This window comes from Plectropomus leopardus, chromosome 17 (assembly GCF_008729295.1).
Source record: "Plectropomus leopardus isolate mb chromosome 17, YSFRI_Pleo_2.0, whole genome shotgun sequence".
NCBI classification, from domain to species: Eukaryota; Metazoa; Chordata; class Actinopteri; order Perciformes; family Serranidae; genus Plectropomus; species Plectropomus leopardus.
The window spans coordinates 4,373,524-4,394,795 of record NC_056479.1 but is presented as its reverse complement, the minus strand read 5'-3'; the positions used below and the strand labels follow the sequence as shown (position 1 = coordinate 4,394,795).

General features: G+C 38.1%; 1 protein-coding gene across 2 annotated transcripts; it reads left to right on the top strand.

The window, feature by feature from the left end:
* Positions 1-1,381: 1,381 nt before the first annotated feature.
* LOC121956357 (MAGUK p55 subfamily member 2-like) lies at positions 1,382-20,986 on the top strand. Of its 2 annotated transcripts, none has more exons than XM_042504526.1 (14): positions 1,382-1,445; positions 7,451-7,499; positions 8,332-8,432; positions 11,215-11,370; positions 11,602-11,772; positions 12,067-12,174; positions 13,142-13,261; positions 13,420-13,551; positions 13,766-13,868; positions 15,917-15,985; positions 17,182-17,343; positions 17,586-17,788; positions 19,493-19,621; positions 19,797-20,986. In XM_042504526.1, exons 2-14 carry the CDS (start codon positions 7,469-7,471, stop codon positions 19,971-19,973), a joined length of 1,662 nt encoding a protein of 553 aa, XP_042360460.1. In that variant the 5' UTR covers positions 1,382-1,445; positions 7,451-7,468; the 3' UTR covers positions 19,974-20,986. The 2 variants fall into 2 exon arrangements, with proteins under 2 accessions (XP_042360460.1, XP_042360461.1); XM_042504527.1 differs by lacking the exon at positions 1,382-1,445 and adding an exon at positions 1,528-1,554.
* Positions 20,987-21,272: the final 286 nt, after the last annotated feature.

Here is a 21,272-nt window from a genome sequence, read left to right as displayed (position 1 = left end):
TACAAATCAGCACACAAAATGTGCTTTTCAAAATCAGGCTATAAAAAATATTTTGCACTAACATGCTTTTCTACTTTCATTGAGTTTTTTTTTAATCATCATCAGTCCTAATCATGAATATCAAATATTTAATATTTTTCAGAATTCTAACCCTTTAAATGACAGACTTTTGTCATGATTTTACTATGTTTTAGATGAATACTCTTAATGCAAATTAGATATCATTATATTTATTTATTTTAAACAAACTGACCCTCCTGTACATTGCAGACAAATTAAAATTTAAATTAAATTAACACAAAAAATTAAAGACAAAAGTAGCCTACCTTAGTATTACCCTGTTATTCCCAAGATATTCCTCCAAAAAAGTTTATATGTTTTTTTTTTCTTTTGGTTTTTGTTTCCCACTTTGATATAATGTAACACCCATTATTGTTGACCCCAGAAAATTTCCACAGCTGCCACACAAATCAACTTCAATCTGGTGTAATACTCAAATCTCTCCACTGCATGCTGCTGTTACTCAGTTTTCATCTTGGCACATAGAGTCTGTCTACTGTTATGCCATCCTCCAAACCATAAAACTGCATTGTTTTTTTTTTTTTCTTTTTTTGGTAATTGTTATTAATCTCCAATAATATTTAGTTTCTAAACAATAAAAATGGAGAGGCATGCGTGACAGGAAAACACACACAAAAAAATCACAACAAATTTGGACTTTTATACTATTTTAGAACTTTCCAGTTACTATTTTTGTTTTGTTTTGTTTTGTTTTGTTTTGTCTCACACAGAGTGTAATCTAACCTGCTGGATGACAGAGAGAAAATATTAATGAACTGGATCTCAATTTGTCAGATAAGTGTTATAAAACCCAGCTTTTGGGTTTGTAATAAGCCCACTGTTTTTATTCCCTCCAATCTATGATTGCACCTTACTTACTTTAGGTGTATGTTTTGTTTCTCGTTTTTTTTTTAATTGCAGAGAAAATACTACGAGCAAAATAACGCACTGGCCCTTTAAAACTCCCATAACACCACGTACCGCATCGATAGCATGGATGTATTATAGTGAATCGATAGGTGTCAAAATCCCAGCAATGTGCAGAATTGAAGCGGATATATTTCAAATCTGCCTTCAACATTAATTTTAAATCGTTTTAATTGTTTAACGTGCGAAACTCTAACCTACTGTATAATGCATATCATGTAGGTTACGTCTAAAGGGTGTATTCTAGTTTTAAAAGTATTGTTTATCATTAGTTTTTATAGTTAAAATTTAATACCGATTCGCCAAAAGCATTTTATTCTGAAATTTTTTCGGAAGTCATATGTGTTTTCCTGCTGGTATTGACACCATCTGCCCTGACGGCTACAAGAAGCCAGACGACAACAAGAAGCGCACGCGACATCACAGACAGCGGGAAGCTTGTCTCATTGTGTTGAAAGGTAGGTGAGCGGCATATTATGTAACTGGAGGCTTTATTCAAAAGCATCACAGTGACAGTTGGACATACTGGGCTTCCTTCTCTCCCTTTCCCGCCGAGGCTCGATTACCGTAAGATATTAATGGGACTGGTTTGACAATGGTGCGTGCGTGGTGCGCGCGTGAGTTTCTCTCGTACAGGAGGAGCGCTAAAATAACGTTAGCCAAATTGTATTGCGTTAGCATTTTGTTTTTCGGACAGCCTTTGTGTGTGTGTATGTGTCAGGCTTTGTTATACGTGACCCCTGAGACTAATTAGGAGACCCCTCAGCGCGCGCGTGTGTGTGTCTGCGTACTATGTAGTTGTGTGTGTGTGTGTGTGTGTGTGTGTGTGTGTGTGTGTAACTCACGTATGTTATGATGGGATAACATTAGTCTAATGCTTACAGTATAAAAGTTAACATAAAAAAAAGGTCTAACAAAGAAAAGAGGCTATCAAACACAGCCTGAAAACACTGCTGATGGGTTTCAGGTGACGTCAGAAAACCGTGACCACGCACTTCACACCCCCTACCCACACAGACACACACACACACACACACACACACATACACACACACCCTGCCTATTACACCCTTAGGTACTGTACTTTATTAATCAGAGGACCAGGGTGGCTGGGGTGTGACTTAATTTTATTTATTTATTTATTGTATCCATTCCCAAAGCTACATTTTTTTTCTTGAGCCTCCCTGAGTGACTGCAGACAAAATGTAGACCCTCCCTTCATCATAAACAGCCAACTTCTATTATATAGACACCTAACATAGGTTGGAGCTAGTGCAATGAGCAAACAGCACAGCAGTGAGAGTTATTACCAAAACACACAGCTGATTTCTTCAGCTAAATGCAAATTCTCAATACAGATCATATAAACATTAGCTGTGTGTGCACTTCAGCAGAAAAGTGGGGCATAACAGAAGTCATTTAACTCTTTGTTACCTCAGCAAATTGCTGTAATTTCTTTCAAAAACAAGGGAAGAAGGCAGTGAGCAACTGGAAAAAAATGAACCCAGAATCTGCAATAATTTTGTAAAAAATAAATAATTCAAAAAAAGAAAATTAAATTTTCTTGTTCCTCCCCTAAGTCAAATGCAAAAACAAAAACTAAGTCCCTCCCCAGTTCTTAAAAAAATAATTTGAAATGCCTTCCCCATTTTGCACCCCTCGCTCCCCTTATAAATAGACATTCCCTTATACAGTATGGATTACACCCTAATCGGCATAAAGATTATCATGGAAAAATGTCAGAAAATATGAGGGAAACAACAGCATCAGGCAACTAATACTTTAAAATAAATAGTTTTCAGTTTTAATTTAGTGTGTGTGTGTGTGTGTGTGTGTGTGTGTGTGTGTGTGCACCTGGAAAGATTTGCTTCTTTACATATTGGAGCAGCTGAGCAGATGGATGATGGTTGGGGGGGGGAGGGGGGGGGGGGGGCAGTGGCGGAGGGGGAGGGGGGGGGGGGTAAAGAAGGGAGTAATGAAGGGGAGGATGGAGTGAGAAGGAGGGAACATTAGGAGGCACGTGAGCAAAGGGAAAGCATAAAGAGGGAAAGGAGAGGGTGGGGCGGAGGGGGAGTTGTTGATGTTGGGGATTGGAAAAGGAGGAGACGTGTGGAAAACAGTGAGGAGACAAAAGTAGGAGGAAAGATAATGGAGGGAGTGAGGAGGCGCAGGAGAAGCAAGATGAGGAGGAACAGGGCAGCAGATGGGAGTGCACAGCAGTGTGAGATCAGTGTATGTTTGGCTGTTTTTTTTAATTTAGGTAAACAGTAGCTGAGCACGCTTTTTTCTCTTATTTATTGCTCTCCTTATGTTCTGTATATTATTTTTACTAACACTGAATTGTTTATCATTTATTTGGGTTCCCATTAGCCATTGCAATTGTTATTCTTCCCGGGATTCACAAGAGAAAAACAAACAACAATTTTATGATTTAAATCAAACTGAAGTAAAAATATATTATGTAAAAAAATACATATGCATATACATATACATACATAAAGACATATTGGTAATTAAAAGGAATAAACCAATATGCAGCACTGTAGGATAGGGTACCAAACTCAGCACTTTGCTTGTTGAACAGCACAAAGTATCAAGAGAAAAAGAGAAAGAGAGACAACATCACTTCTACAGCTTGTTACAGAGCATACAGAGAGAAAGTACTGCTGGGTAAAAATTTCAGGTGTAGAAGTTTGGTTCAGAGGAGTGCTACTTCACGTGTGGGTCTCAAAAACAGGTGTTCTTTGGATTCAAGGACAAAAATTACCAAAAAAAAAAAAAGAATGAGAGGTTAGACTTGTTATTTCTTTTGTAAATAAGTCAAAACCAAAACACCAGAGCAGACTTTTTTTTGCAAGTTAAAAAGCCTTTAATAAATGGGTTTGACCTCTCTTTGTTTCAACATACAGTCTTCACAGGGCCTGATGAAGACTGTATGTAAAAGTGCCAGGGGCATTAAAAGTTTCAGTTTTACTGACCTGGCACTCTGCTGCTCCGTCTCTGCCTGAGTATGCTCTGCGCTCCTATAATGTGGTACAATGAATAATCAATAGTGTATTTCAACGGCGCTCCTAATGGCCCAGCTCCAGAAAAAGAAAAACTATTTGTGGCAGCAGATGTTTTAATCATTGCTGGTGCCCACAAATAACTGAATGTGTTGGAAACCCTGATATATATGTTGGCCAGTGAGTAAAAAGAAATTGCAGCACAGAATCCTAAAGATATATTTGAAGTAATATAAAAATAGTGTTAGCCAGAAAGTACTTGCAAGTATATTTTTCATCATAAAACAGTTAAACTCTTATGCTGATATTGGTAATCCCTTGACAAATCCAGTTTTAGCCGCCACTAATTTTTATCACGGTTTCCCACTGCTGTCCTATGTCTCACTGAAAAATTGACAACTAGTTTCCTTGATCCAAAAATGACAGGAAGCTCTTCATCTGCCATTGGATAGGATTTACAACTATTGTGTTGTAACGTTTCACACCACACTTGCTGTTGTCAAGTTGTATGTAATAACTAAACAAAGATAGATAATAATGGGTGATATAGATGTATGTCTCATTTTTCCAGATATTGTGATATGATTTACATCCTTTTATTATATTTCTAGGTTTTCTTTCTACATCATCATCTTCTTCACTCTCCTACCCTTGCCTGAGGTGTTGTGTAATGCCTACTCTAGCATGAGCAGCAACGGAAGTGTGTGTGAAGGCAAAACTGAAGGAGCACAGGTTTCCATGGCAGCCAAGAGCTGTAGCTGGAGCTTTATTAGACAGATAGATAGATAGATAGATAGATAGATAGATAGATAGATAGTATTAAAGCTTTAGAACAGATTGAAGAGTTACATGAAGTGTGTGTGTGTGTGTGTCTTTGTTCTCCTCTCTTTCCCAATTTGCCATTGTATTGTGGCGGTTGTCATGGCAATGTATAAGGTTTACTACACGCCCCCGCCACACCCCCCCGTCTTGCGCTTTTGGTTTAGATGCTTGATTCCAGAACAATCGTTGGCGCTCCGCCCCACCTTGCTGATGTCACTGCCTGCTGTCTGTGTGTATGTGTGTGTTTTTGTTGTGATGGGAAAAGGGGGCGTTTGCCGTAGGGAGATAATACAAACATGCATGCACACACTCTGCTGGCGACAGTAGTTTCATATACAGGGTACAGACGGAGTGGTGTTGATCTTCTCATCTGACTCTCAGCAAGAAAGCATAAGTGAATTTCCATAAAAGCTGATGTAACCTCTAGCTTTGTTTTGAAGGAGCATATAAGGACAAGTAGATTTTATTGAAAAGTATTTATTTTCTCTTCAATCGGTGTAAGGTGAAGTGTTTGTGTTCAGTGGTTTCATTTCTACAATTGACAGAAAGTAAGATAAAATAAGATACAGCTTCATTAATCCCAATAGAAATTCTTGTGCCAGATTGCTCCAAAAATACAGTAGCAAAAAGAATACAACAGATCATTAAATAAGTGAAAATAAAATCCAAAGTAAAACGTTTATATTGCACATGGAATATACATACAAACTAAATTTCAGCAAAATCTTTTGAATACAGAAACAAATTAACAGCTTTTAATGACATCAGAATACATCTTTATTTTGATAAATCATAATGTCAAAATGAACTAGAGAGATGTGATGGAATACTAAACACATTACAGTAAACTACCACCTTAAAGTATGACGCACTGGGTCTACCTGCTTCAAAAGAATGAGCTCCTGTGTTCTCCAATCCAGCAGTCATGTGACTGCAACCCACTTAACGTCAGCATTACACAAAATGACTTTTCAAGCGATTCTCTGTTGCAGACAAATTTCAAATGTCGGAATAAAATTGTGAGAGTTTAAGCTCACTTGCTGAATGCTCCTGTGATCTTGATTGTTTGATGTAAAGAGTTTGTAAAACGCAGTCTGAATTGTTTGACGTTGCAACAAAATCAAATAACAGGGTTTCCCACACATTTAGATATTTGTGTCGGGCCCGCATGATCAGAACATCTGTCGCCGTAAATTGATTTCATGTTTTTGAAGCTGGACCGTTTCTTGCAAGTGCTACTGGAACTTATATAACATATCAGTTATGCATTGCATCACACTCTTGGAGAGCAGAGCGTCCGCAGCAGATACTTACTGTTCTGGGTTTCAGAGTTTACAGTCATCACCTCTGTAGCAGCTGCTGCTCTCACCAATGCATCTAATCCAATGAGAATGGATCAGCAGATCAATTATCCACCCTGTGACTCAAAGTAGGCAGGTTTCCGTTAACCCTCAAATTGCGCAAATTGTAATTGCCAATATAAACTATGCCTAATGGAAATACATCAGTTTTGAAAAAAACTCCTATTTATCGCTAAAAGGTTTTTACAGTCGCCTGAGGTGGTATTTCAGCTGATTTGAAAAAGCCATGTTTCACTAAACTGCAATGGAAACACCTTTTTGGCTTTTCTAGGTCACATGATGCTATGGCTTTGTGCTTGTCAGTAGGAAGTGGCTCCCTCATGATGCAGCAAGAGCTACAAGAGCTGTTACTGCATCACATTACTCTTCAAAAGTTGAGCAGATCATCCGGAATTTTTGAATCCACAATTCCTCTGTGAAATCATGGACTATCACCTCTCAGAAATCCCTCATATGTGGTCGTTCCCATGTATAAGGAGCTTGCCTTTTCATTATTATCCGCATCATGTGCCTCAATGGAAATGCAGTCATCTCGCAATTATATTTTATTTATTTTTCAGAAATACTGTTGAAGTTATTTGCAAAACTGTAATGGAATTCTGCGTAGTGCTGAGCTCATGAAGAGTGCCTCTACAGTCATGGACCCAGAAGACTGTCAGAATTTAGAGATACACACACACACACACACACACACAAACACACACACACAAGATAAAATCAATGGGAATCTCAAAAAGGATCTATTCATAGTCTTGCAAATATTGACCCTGTAAGATCCCCAGTCTTAGCAAAATCTCATTGTCTTTAGATGTTAGAGAGCATCAGACTTTATTCCTTAAAGTATTATCAGAGTCTTTTAGTGTATAGTAGGCAAAACTGAGTTGTTCTTTGTTTTTTTTTCATTTGTTTTTGACTTTTGGGTGCTATAGCCTCAGTGGAATGATGTGAGGGTTAAGTGTAGTAGTTACAGTCACCTTCACAAGTCATTTAAGGGTCAGTGTTTCTTTTCAAACTGTTCCTTTAATTTCACCAAAAGACTTAAAATGTTGGATTATGTTTGCAGCCACGCTGATTAAAATAATTTGTCTGATCAAATGTAAACGTTAAATGTTACTCTACAACTGCATGTGTATGGAAGTGGTTTTTGTCTTAATATGGTCACCATAGGATGAAAAAAAACCCTTGTATTTCCCCAGTGTCACCTGCTTAAATTAAAACCATAATTCACTACAAAACATGGACTATTTCATCCCCCCCTCTCTTCCTTTCTCTCAGATTAACTGAAGCTCTACCATGCCTGTGGCCTCCACCAGGACCGAGCCTGGTGAGTCCACACACACCTCTGTTCTTATTAGCTCCCAGCACCATTTGTTCATGCCATCACATGTTGTTTACAAAGGGGCTCTTGAAAGGGTAAACACAGGTACAGAAATAGTAAAAGTAATGTTTCACCCAAATGATATTGAAGTGGAGTTGGGTTTCTGATGAAAACTACCCATGGAATAGTAGCCTAAGATGTAGCTTTTTGGAGAAGAAAAGGGCTTAATATTTAAAAAATAATTTAATTTCGAATGCTTTAACAGCGTTTCAGCAGGATGCTCTCTTTTTTGCCGTTTCAAAATTATTGTGCTATAGAGTACACCCACATTTACAAGGAAAAAAGCTGTTACTGATGGTCATTAGATTTAATTAATTACTTTAAAACTGTGGCCTAAATAGTTTTTTTTGTTTTGTTTTTCTTAACACAAAAATCAGTCTATTGAAACCTTCTTTAGGATTTGTATATTCGTGACAATGAATTGACTCAGTGGAAGCATCAAAGAGAAAAAGTAACACCTGCATTTTTTTTTAACTTTTCTACCAATAAAAATCTTTGCCATCGAAAGAATGTAGAAGATTTTAAATTCATACACATAGACACACAGTGGATTTAACATTTAAGGAGATACATATTAAAGAGCTTTGACCCCTATGATAAGTATGAGTATAAATGAAGCCAACAAGATTAATATTGGTACCGTACTAGGCATTCATTTAAAGCAATCCTGCAGTTCAGCTAGAGGAGCTCTGCTGCTCTGTCTTATTTTTCTTGGCCCCACCCCCACCCCTGTTGTCCCTCTGCCCCTCTTCTGTGTGCCTTTGTGTGTGTCTTATAGTGCCCCAGGTGTTGGACGCAATGAGTGATAGCACCACCAGCTCCACCACGGCCAATGACCTGGACCTCATCTACCTCAAAGGCATCATGGAGAGCCCTCTGGTGTGGTACACACACACACGCACACACACACACACACACACACACACAAGCACGCTGCAAATACACAGAGAGGAATACACACTTTTAATGAAATCAAAAACAAAAATGAACTTACAGGTATTTGTATGTAGATTCACAGCGTGTCCCAGAGGTTGATCGCCATGGGGGTTAATGGGTGTAGGCTAACCCAGTTAATTACGAGGTTTACAAATCAAGTTTCATCACCATATTATTATTATCAATAAAACTGGCTCCACTTACACTCATAAAACCTAGTTCAGCAGCAAGAACATTTAACAGAACTTGGCTCAGTAATAACTGTCAAGGTTCATGGAGAAAACAATTGCTATTTGCTAAACATCATGATAAGTGTGAGCCTATGGCATTTCCTTTTATTGCAGGTAAGGCAACGAGTTGTCAGCAACTCAAGTGAGGTTGACGTCACCAAAACATTCTTTCCCCTCTCGTTCTCTACTGCAGCTCTTTGTTTCAGCCACATGTGTGTTTGGATGGGTGAAGCTCCACCCTCAATGAAACACAGAGAAGAGAAACTATATGAAAGTATTTTACTTCTTTAAAATAAACTGGCTAAAATGACAGGAAAACATCGTTAAGAATCTCTCCAACAAAAGGACACCACTGATGTGTATAGCATCAACCTTTTTAAAACTTAAGCAAATTGGCTTGATTTCTTCCAAAAATACTTGAAGAAGGCAATGAGCAATGCAGTGACCAACAACAAAAGGCCCAGAAATGAGCAAGAAATTAGTAAAATGTTACAAAAAAGAAAAAAGGAAACAATAAGCAAAATAAATTAATTAATTAAATTTTAGGTAATTATAAATTAGGTAATTATATTAAGAAAATGCTAGTAAAGTAAAAATTCAGTTTTCTGTTGTATGAATTAAAATTTACAATTATAAGCATTATGAATATTTCCCTTTTTTAAAAAAAAATTAAATCAAATCGAATAATACACTTGCAGCCAATTTTTCAAGTCAATTTCTTGTCACCTTTTAATTATTTTTTGCGATTTGCTGGTTATTTCTGAGTAGTAGCTCATTGCCTCTTGTCAATGTTTGTAAAAGAAATCAAACCAATTTTTTCAGGTATCAGAGGATTAAATGCATGTGAAAGACATCAACAGCTGTAAAATGTCTTTGAGTTTCTTGAAAAGCGCTCTACAAATAAGATGTATTATTATTATTATTTTTTAAAACTTTATTTTTATTGGTTTGACAAAAGTGTTAGAAGAAGAAAAACAAAAAAAACAGTATAACAAAGTAAACAAGTAACAAGTAAACAAAGAAGAAACTCTGGATTGCCATTTCTCACTAAAATCATTAGTTCCTATTTCATATTCAGTGGTTCAGTCTCCCGTCTCGTCGTTGACGTGTAAACATTGTCCTTTTCTCCTACTTTTCTCAACACTGCTCTTCTTGCTCTTCTTGGACCTTTACCTTATAACTTAACAATTCCGTATAATAAATTTATTTCACAATATTCAGCCATTCGTCTTGTGTTGGTGGCTCAGCCTTGTACCACCTCACGGTGATGGCTTTTTTGCATGCTGCCAAAAGGATTTTTAGTAAATATCTGTCTTCTCTTAACACAGTGTACCCTGTAACAACACAAAAAAAGAGAACTACACATGTTCTCGATTATAACATAGCACAGGATTTGGTTAATGGCCCAATGAACATTTATCCAAAATTGTACAATTTCAGGACAGATCCAAAATATATGGCTATGATCAACATTTACTGCCCCACATTTTCTCCAACGTGGTTGTGTAATATTTGCTTTTAATCTGGGGTGTAATAAAGAATATGATTACATTTTTCCAACAATGCACTCTCTAGGTATGTGAGGATGTTGTGGACTGTTGTGTTTTCCAAATATGCAACCATTCATCTTCTGTAATATTCACACCCAGTTATTTTTCCCACTTCAGTTTTACATTCAGTGTTGTATTTCCTCCTCTCTCTAATAGGTATTCATATAATGTAGATATTATCCAGTATTTCTTTGAATTGTAAACTCCAATTATAGTTCTAATTATCCCATTTTCATCCAAATTTACATTATTCTTTATTTCTGTATCAAAATAGTCCCTCAGTTGCAAATATCTCATGTGGTCCTGGTTGCTTAAAGTATAGTTTTGTTTTAACTCCTGGAAACTCATAACATTCCCATCTTTTATTACAGTGCAGTGCCGTTATACCATGTGGAATCCATTGTTTGAACCTTAGATCAAGAGTAGCTGGGGTGAAATGTTCATCATAGGCTATCCATTGAGTTAGCTTGAGTTCTTTCTCGAGTTTACATTTTCATATTAAATTAAACCACAATTGTAATGTGAACCGAGTGACTGCATCTACCTGCTGAAGTATATCCTTTGCATCATTCCCGTCTCCTATGAAGCTGTATATTTCCTTTCCTTGCATATATCGCTGTAAATCTTATTATTTTGCGTCATAATCCTTTGTACACCAGTAGACTTTTGGTCTGACTTGTGCTGCCTGACAATATATCTTGAGGTTTGGTAGTGCCATACCTCCTGCACCTTTCCCAATCTGTAATGTTTCAAATTTGATTTTAGGCCTTCAACCATTCCATATGAACCTTGAAATAATTGTGTCCCAGGATCGAAATTGATTTTCATTGATTTTTGAGTATTATTATTATTAGTATTATTGGTATTATTATTATTATCAAAGGGGAAACACTAATCTGTTTATTTGTATGTACTTGTGAAGAGACGTATGCTTTTGTGTGTTAGGAGCAAGAGGAGAGCCTGAAGGAACCGCGTCCCTCGCCAGTGAGGGAGAACAATGTGGAACTCCTGCAGGAGATTCTCAGAGACCTGGATCCCTTCACACACCACTCCGACACTGCAGCTGAGCTCACCCGCATACTCACACAGCCTCACTTCCAGGTGTAGAACACACACATATTCATGTCATTCATGTCAAAAAATGAAAAGATATAGCCCAATATCAAAATGTCCTTCATGTGGATTGTAACTATAACCAACAAAATAGCTGTTAACCCTCTGCACGCAGGAAAGATTTGAGTCTTTTTTCTTTACACACTTTGTTAAAAAAGAAATAGTGTTACGGATTGTGATATTCTTTCTAATATTAAATTCTTCCATTTGGCTTTTCAGTCTCTTCTGGAGACTCATGATTCAGTGGCGTCGCAGGCATGTGACAGCCCACCCCCCAGTCCATGTGATTTTGTGGATCATGAGCAGGAGGACAGCCAAGCACACAACACACACCTGCCGCCTGACGCCATCCGCATGGTGGGCATACGCAAAGTGGCTGGGGAGCACCTGGTAGGTAACGTATTTAAGAATAAAACACAGTCTACGCAGCTGAGTTAATTTCATGCTGATTTGCACTTTCTCCTGTAAACACTCTTCATGTTTGTTATATAAGCATTTATTAAGTAAATCAAAGACACAGTGGAAATACATAGAAATAAGTAAGTTGGGAAAAGTTGCTGATTCCTGACTGCTGTGATTTTAATAAAACAATAGATCATGTGTAGTCTGGGTTAAGTTCCTATTGTAAATGCTGATTTATTTTTTTGAACTGATAGAAACAAAAGCAAGCATTCATTGTTTCAGGGAGTGACGTTCAAGGTGGAGGGTGGTGAGCTGATAATAGCCCGCATCCTCCATGGAGGGATGATAGACCAGCAAGGGCTACTGCATGTAGGAGATATCATCAAAGAGGTAAGGTAGCCCGTTATAGACCCCTTATATCAGGCATGTCAAACTGGTCCACAGGGGGGCCGGTGTGGCTGCAGGTTTTGTTTCCAACCAAGTAGCAGCACACCAGACTTGACTCATTTAATCAACTGATCTCCGTCTTCAGACAGTTGATTGGTCAAACTGTGGCTGCAGGTTTTTGTGCCAACCAACCAAGAGCACACAGTTTGACCAATCAACTGTCTGAAGACGGAGATCAGTTGATTAAATGAGTCAAGTCGTGTGTGTGTGTGTGTGTGTGTGTGTGTGTGTGTGTGTGTGTGTGTTTTGGGGGGGGGGGGGGGCTGGAAATTACATTAGTTGTTCCTTTACTTTTGAAAGTTTTGATCTTTCCAGACACATAATTTGAGGCGAGTAAGCTTAGTCACTTTCTTCATTTGTTAGATAGGATATTGTTAACTCTATCTGTAAACTAAATATGAGGCTACCGCCAGTAGCTACTTAGCTTAGCATACCATAGAACTAAAGCAGTGGAAACAAGGAAAAGATGGTTAGGGGAAACGGGGGGAAGGCCTGGCTCTGTCAAAAGGTAAACACATATGTTAATGTCCTTGTCTGATCTTAGTTGTGGAGTGCCTCAAGGCTCTGTTCTGGGACCTCTATTGTAATGCTTTTGGCTCACTATGCTCTTCCATTACAGGTGCACCAAATTCAGTGATTAATACTGATATCCAAATGAAGCTTCATGTGGAAATCACTATGAACTATGAACTTTTTTTAAAAATTCTCTGAGTCCACTAGATGGCAGCATTTCTTCAACAAAGTGCTAAAAGCATTCTGAATTGCCATTTCTTTAGCCTTTTTTTTTTTTTTACCAAGCGTGTTATCTAGCGGGGTTAAAAATACAACTAATGTTTGATGAAGCTTCATTTGGACATCATTAGCTATTGATGTGTCAGTTTATAAATTTAGTTTACTCATGTGCTTGCAGGTGAATGGACGAGAGGTGGGCCAGGATGCCAGGGTGCTGCAGGAGGAGCTGCAAGCAGCCAGTGGAAGTGTAGTTCTGAAGATACTGCCCAGCTATCATGAAGCCATACCGCCAAGACAGGTGACAGATACAAACACGACACACAGTGTAGACACACATGGTCATACCACCAGTGATAAGTGTTGCTGGTGACTGTGGATAACTGAATGTACCAGAAATAAAATTAAATAGATAAAATTGTCAAATGAGGATATATATGTCCTTATCTGTTTCTCCAGGTGTTCTTTAAGTGTCACTATGACTATGACCCAGCCAACGACAACTTGATTCCATGTAAAGAGGCAGGCTTAAGGTTTGAGACAGGAGACATTCTGCAGATAGTCAACCAGGATGACGTCAACTGGTGGCAGGTGGAGTACAAAAACAACATTAGTACAAACGTTCACTTTTTGTGTCCTGGTGATTCTACAGAAGGCAGAAAGCTGTTCAGTCTCAGATCTTACTCAAATTAAAATGTAAGAAAGCCACAGGACCATTAGTGTTTCTCATTCATTAGTGTGTGTGTGTGTGTGTGTGTGTGTGTGTGTGCGTGTGTGTGTGTGTGTGTGTGTGTGTGTTATACAGGCCTGTCATGTGGAGGGTGGTAGTGCGGGACTGATCCCCAGTCAGATGCTGGAGGAGAAGAGGAAAGCGTTTGTCAAGAGAGACGTTGAACTGGCGCCAGCAGGTAACTGAAAAGAAGGAATAAGTAGAACAAAGAAAAGATAATCATGATCAACAAAGAATTGTTATTAATTGCGGAAAAATAAAATAATAAAAAATGAATAGAACAATGTCAGGGAGCAGATTGGAGAATTAAGTAAATAAACCTTTTTAATTGTTTATTTCATGCATGAGTGATACATGAAAAGCCCTTGACTGCTTCATGTGGGATTTAGGGTTAACACAGTCTGCTTGAGAGTTGAAGATGTAGCTTCAGTGTTTGGTACTGTACATGGTGTGCCATTGTTCCCATCTTCAGCTGTTTGCTGTTTTATACTGTCATCTGGTGGTGGAATGCCATGTCTGCATACGCAAATGTCATAAAAATTTCAATTACAATTTGATCAGAGATAATGTGCCCATTGTGAAATTATGGGCTGGTAACAATGTTAAAATAACAATATGGCCCATCAGCTTTACCTATCTTTTGTTGTTGTTGTTTATTTTGTTTTTCCTATTTGATTTTTAATTATTCCCCCATTTGAAGGGGGAATCAAAGAAATCTTCATTTTGAAAAAAAAAACCAATTTAACATTTTTAGTCAGTCAGCTTCATTACACTACCTTTAAATGAGCGGAAATTCAATCATGCAAATTTATGAAACAACCTGTAACATAACCACTCTCATGCAAATCATTATTAACAATAATAACTGCATCAAAAGCCTTTCTACTATATATAATCATTTATCAATCAACAGTCATAGGGTTGGGCAAATGATAGATATTATATGAATATCATGATATGAGACTAGATATCATCTTATTTTTTTGATATCATAGTAGAAATGCTGTCTTTTCATGTTATTTTTTCAAAGGCTGCATGATATTAAAGTGATGAAATTTTCTGAAACTACCAGACTGTTCTAGCTGTTTCAGATTTTTGCCTCTATCACATAATCATTATATCTACATTACTGATATATATATAAAATCTCATTATGTAAATCAGTTACGAAAGCACCAATGATCAACTTTACAATATCTTTTAAATCTAAATACTATAATATTTATATTTAATATCATAATTTCTATTATATAAATTGCTGTGAAAACATCAAATTTCTCCCTCAAACAGATTTATTTATTTAAATGTTTCACCAAGGACCGAATTCACAAGATTACATTGAACACATCACAATAACGTAATTTACCTTCACCAGGTCCTCATTTTTGCTTAATAGCCCTTCAGCACATCAAAATGTAGCTCAGTGCTGCCTCCATTAGCTGTTTGTTCCGACCACTGGCCACTAACAGCTAACATTAACTAGCTCTCCTGGTGTTGATTTCAACACGATTGGTTTCAAATGTAGCATTACCAGGGAAACAAAAGGTTGCATGCTCTGAGGCATCAATAGAGTTTACAGCTTTCTTTGTTCTCAAAGACATTCTGGATAAGATCACTGTTTATCTCTGTTTTCTGTTGTCTCCGGGAGGATGGGACACCATTAGTCTCGAGTTCTGCTTTTTAGTCTAAACAAAATTGATGTGACACAACAGAAAACCATGGGCCACTGCCATCAGCAAACGTCATCTCATTTGCCAATAGGCTGCTGCAACAAGGCGAATAATGGAGTTAATAAGAGTTACGGTATTTTCTAAAATTCAAGATCCCCCAAACTCCAAATGTTGTTGCTCTGCAGTAGGTGTAAAACAAGTAACATGATGTCTAAAGAAGCTGTAGATGTGAAAGACAATCACCATGACAGAGTGCCGCAGAGGATGACATCAAAGGCAAGAGATGTGAGAGTCACATATTTCCAATTTAACACACTAATAATAACCACCAATCATGATGGGAAAGTCAGAGGAGATGATTGATACCATTGCGTCTTGGGTGGTTTCAGTGAATTACCATCTACTGGTAGCGGAGGAAATTGTCCCGACTGAGAAATAATTTGGCACACAGCTCCAATGAATGAACTAGTGATAGGAAGGCATGAAAGATGACAGTCAGCTAAAGCAAGCCTGACCTCAGTGTCCTCACTAACACTATGCGCCATTAATGTGACAGGAAATCTTTGTACTGGTGTTGGAGGGAAGAAGAAGAAGAAAATGATGTACGTGACCACTAAAAATGCAGGTAATTAAGCGTGTGCTCTGAAATGTGTTAGTATTTGTCAGTCCCTGTAGTGAAATAATGTACTTAAACACAAAAATGCTAAGACTTTAAGTTTTGCAAATTTAGTTGATTACTGTAAAGTTCATGTTTAATGTTAAAATGAACTTGCTCCTCAACCTTTTTGCAACAACATCAAGAGAACATTTTTTGCTGAGACAACTTTTCCTGTAAAAGGAACAAAGTTCAGGAACTTGCAAGCTGATTTCTTGAAATCCGCTGCAAATCTCATGGCTTTTAAGAGAGCTACCAAACCTTGGTCATTACATCAACAAACCTACACTCATGTCAAGCTGTTAGATTTAATGCTTTTTGTGTGCTATTGTATCTCACTGTAAACAGTTCACCTCCTTTTTACCTCACTGAATTTTCTTTTTATGCCTCCAGGTTTAGCTGTGGTCAGAAGCATTACGCTTTCAGAATGTCCTTCCATCCAGTGGTCATAAACTTGATATCTTAAGAACACTTTAAGGGAATTTCTTTAAATTTAGCACACATGTCCACTTGGACCCACTTCTAGACAGATTAGATTTTGGTAGTCATAGGTCCCTGTGACCTTTTCTCTCTTTCTTGTGAAAGACATATCTCATAAACACCTTGATGGATTTTTTACAAATTTGACAGGAAGGTTTACTTACTGGACTTAAGGATGAACTGGTTCGAATTTGGTGGTCATAGGTTTAAGGTCAAGGTCACTGTGATCTTGCATTTGTTCCATTCTTGTAAAAGCAATATTTCAAGAAAAACCTTTAGGGAATTCCTTCAAATTTAGCAAAAACGTCACTTGGACCCACTGATGAACTGATTTGTCTTTGGTGGTCATAGGTCTGTGACGATGTCATCTATCTCATTATTATGAACACGGCATCTCTAGAAGGGGATTTTTACAAATTTGGCACAAAGGTTCACTTGGACTCAAGGAGAAATTGATTCAACTTTGATGGCAATAGGTCAAAGGTCGAGGTAACTGTGAACTTGCATTTGTCCCATTGTTGTGAAGGCGATATCTCAAGAACACCTTGAGGAAAAATTATTTGTTTGAGACATCCATGTTTTCAGACATGGATGTAAACTGTAAGTGTAACTTGACTGATGCGTGGAGGCATAAAACCAGGTGACGGTAATTTTATTAATCCTTTCTCTCTTTCTTCCTCTGTCAGAGTTCGACAGACATGAGATATTGCTCTACGAAGAGGTGGCCAAGGTCCCACCTTTCAAGAGGAAAACTCTGATTTTGATTGGTGCCCAGGGTGTCGGGCGACGGAGACTGAAGAACAAGCTTCTGCTGAGGGATCCACTACTGTTTGGCACCACCATTCCATGTATGAAATTTGATACATGAAAGAATTCTATTGATTTGATATGCTAAAATACTCTGTTGCTAGGTACATTATGGTGGAAATTTCATTAAATTTCTGCGTAAATAGAAACAAGTTGATACAGATGTTATGTGTCATACTGAGGGAAAGTTATATGTTATGTAACAAACTACAAGCTTCGTTATGAGAATCATAAGGGGAGATGAAAAGCATAAGTGACTGACTGGGTTTTTGTGTCTGTGCAGACACCTCCAGGAAGCCCAAAAAGGAAGATCGTGAGAATCGGATGTACGCCTTCACCAGCCGCAGCAAGATGGAGACTGACATCAAGAACGGGCGCTACCTTGAACACGGAGAGTATGACGGCAGCCTGTATGGAATCAAGATCGACTCTATACATGAGGTGGTGGAGGCAGGACGCGTCTGCATTCTGGACGCCAACCCTCAGGTATGCACACAACACATTAGACAGCAATTTAACACAGTGTTTTAACATATAAAAAAGCCAATACGAATTTTAAAAAATGCATGCAAAGCCGACTCAAATAGAAGTACTACTTCTTTATGTCAACACTAATAATTTGAAATGAATGAATGCATAAACTGAACTATATACATTGTTGTAATTTGTTGTCTCTTTCTCCCTGTCGTCATGCTCTGTATTTTCCCTGTTGTATGAGAAACGCCATCTGAGTGGAGACTTAAAGTTTACTTTTAGCAACGACAGCTGGTAAAGGGCACACTGCTGTGTATTTAGCAAATCAAGCGGCTTATTTCACCAATTTTAAGTGTGAGCTACGGATATAATCCGAAGCAGATAGGCTTAATTGTGTCTTTGGACTGTTGCTTGGCCTTAGTAATGTAACCGCTACCTGTCTCAGGATCCTGAGGCTTAAAGATGTTTCAGCAGTGATACCACTGATTGTGCTAGTTCAATCGAGTTTCACTAGCAGTCCTTGATGCTTGCATCCTTTCATCTTCACATCATTCAATATGTTTACATGCAGAGTTTAGTCAACCTACGGTTATAGCTCGATTAGGCCATTTAACTGGACTACTGTTCTTGTGCCAATATACAAACACCAGCGGAGAATCAATTTATTGATGGAAGTATGTCCAACTCCACCACAGCAGGTGGAGATATGCCCCCTTTCAGCTAATTGCTATGAACGTATATTATTTATACAGTCGATGGTATAGAGTTCATCACAATTCTAACTGTTTATTTACAATAACTTTGGGTTAGAAAACCACTGTATCATGTACATATAATTGAATGGTGCTGAGAAAACTCTGCCTTAAGTGATTAGTTTTAAGCACCTAAAAAATAAAAAATTTACGTGTACACTATATTTAGAATATTTTTACTGCTTTACCTTGCTGTAAAACAGTCCTTACTGACAAGGATTTGAAGTTGTTCAAACAGACTCCATTGAGAAAGAACAGTCATTTCACTCCACTGAACAGCGGAGTTGCTGCTCTACCGCTGCCTCAGTCAACTATTGTATAAGGTAACGAGAAGAAAATATTCAAATGTAGTGTACAATTAAACTGACATTGATTTTTTTAGGTGGCTAAAATATGTTTTGCTGCAGCTCCATCCCTTCAACAAGTGAGCAGTTCTCATTGAATAATGGGTTGAATAGGATTTCAGATCTTTGTTGATGCCACAACCCATTCACCACTGTTGCATCATTAACAAAAAAAACACAGATATCTCTTAAACTAACAAATGTAAAAAGTACAAAATATAAAAAGTAAAACTACTGAATCCATCACTTGTACCAAATAAAAAGAACCTGAAAAATGTATTTCTTGATTTAAGCTAAAAAGCTTAACTGTGTGTGAATCCAGTATGTCTCTGTGCAAAGCAGCAAATTAACTATGTCACCACCCCTGGGAGATGGTGGAATTTTTTCTATTTCCCTATGGCTAAAATTTATTAGACACTACTCTAAAAGTGTGCAGGAATTTCCCACATTAAAAGTGCTAGACATGTGCCAGAATTGATGGAAAAACCCACCATCCCACAGTGTAATTCAGCCCCTGCAAAGTTAGTCATGCATTGTCACCAGCCTGGAATCCCCTGTGGTTGAAACTCTCAAAGACTCTGTTCCAAATAGTGTGTTTGTGTGTTCACGCTGTATTTCAGTCTCTCAAAGTGCTGAGGACCTCGGAGTTCCTGCCCTACGTGGTGTTCCTTCAGTCTCCAGATTTTGAGGTGCTGAAGGCAATGAACCACTCCGCTGTAGAGGCAGGGGTGGTTACCAAGACACTGACGGTGAGAAACACTGGTGATATGTTTGTACACATAAAAAGGAAACTAACATTTTCAGCTCAAGATGTAGCACCATAGCTCAGTATGATCTGGGAATAGTTAAAAAATGAGGTGCTATGGCTACAATAACAATCCAAAAAGGACATGCAAAACCAAATCTTGTGTTTTCCATTCTTAGGATGAAGAGCTGCAGAGGACGTGCAATGAAAGCACTAAAATTCAGGCAGCCTACGGTCACTACTTTGACCTCAGCATCATCAACGACAACCTGGACGAGACCTACCGCACCGTCAAAGCCGCCCTAGAAACGGTTGCTAAAAACCCGCAGTGGGTCCCTGTCACCTGGGTGTTCTAGAGAGGCTGTGGAAGGCAGAGGGGTAACAAAGGCACTCAAAATATGCCTCTGTTTAAATACTGGAAGTTTCAACACAGATTAAATGTGACCATAGCAGTAGCTTAGCACCAGAAACCCATTTTCTTGCTAAAGTAACTGCTTTGTGGAGAAATTACAGGATATTTCCTGAAAGTATTTGAATACAACATCCATTATTTAAACGGGATGGACAGAAGGACAGGAAGGAGGGACTAGAAATGGGGTGAATGAAGTTGTTCACAGATTTTACCTGGACACAAGGTAAAAGGACAATGTGTGAGTGTGTGTGTATGTGTGAGTGCGGTTGCAGGTGTGTGTATGTGTGTCCCTGTTTGTGCATGGATTTTAGAGCAAAGACTTTTGTACGTTTTTAAATGATTTGTGCCATTACTGACGATCATCAGCAGCAGACTGTCATTGTTTACATTTCATAAATGGAGAGGTTGATACTGATGGTCGCACTACATCTCTGAGCTGCGAGGGCTAGTTTTTTGTTTTTCAATTGATTTGCTAAACGTATGACCTTAAGTGATTACAATAATGACAGGACACCACAAAAATATCTTAAAATGCTTATATATTCAATTTACAATAATTTACAATAACATGAAATCGCAATAGATAAGCAATTTCTATAATTGTCAACACTACATTGTTATGATAAATTATTTTACAAATTCGTCCAGCCCTCAGAAACACCAGCTTCAGCACTGAAATAATTCTAACACCGACACTTGCAACTCTTCAGCTGCTGTGTAAAGCACAATAAATGCAGATGCCAACAGATTTCCTCATGTTGAAAATGTTCATCAGAGAATGTTATACTTGACAAATCACGTGTGATTGAGCGCTAGTATCACAAGCAAACCTCGCAGTCCATCTGTACTCTTTTCTGTGCTGCGAGCATAGGCCGCCTTTCATATCTTGTTCCTTGTTTAATGTAGTTACATAAACAAACACACACACACACACACGGGCGTGAAAAACACAAACAGTTACACAGGAAATGAAAAGACTGAAAGCCCTCAAATATGTACATATATTGAAGTCAGTTGTCATCTAGCAGATGGAGAAACAAAATGCCACATCTAGAAACACCCTGGGGGTCCAATGAAGAACTGTTTATTTGTATTGTGATCAACTCACAGTGGAAGACCTGAAAAGGGCAGTATAACAGTCATTCTGAAAGTCCACTTAGGTAGTTATTTCCAGCTTTATTGTGAGTTTTTACAGGATACTGGATAGGCTCGTGGTCGACTACATTTTACTTAAATCGCCGTC

Bases quoted from the DNA above. Each gene is read 5' to 3' on its own strand.
- LOC121956357 (XM_042504526.1), top strand. From the start codon at position 7,469: ATGCCTGTGGCCTCCACCAGGACCGAGCCTG. The intron at 17,789-19,492 runs GTATGCACACAA...GCTGTATTTCAG, and splicing joins TTCTGGACGCCAACCCTCAG to TCTCTCAAAGTGCTGAGGAC. The intron at 19,622-19,796 runs GTGAGAAACACT...TTCCATTCTTAG, and splicing joins TGGTTACCAAGACACTGACG to GATGAAGAGCTGCAGAGGAC.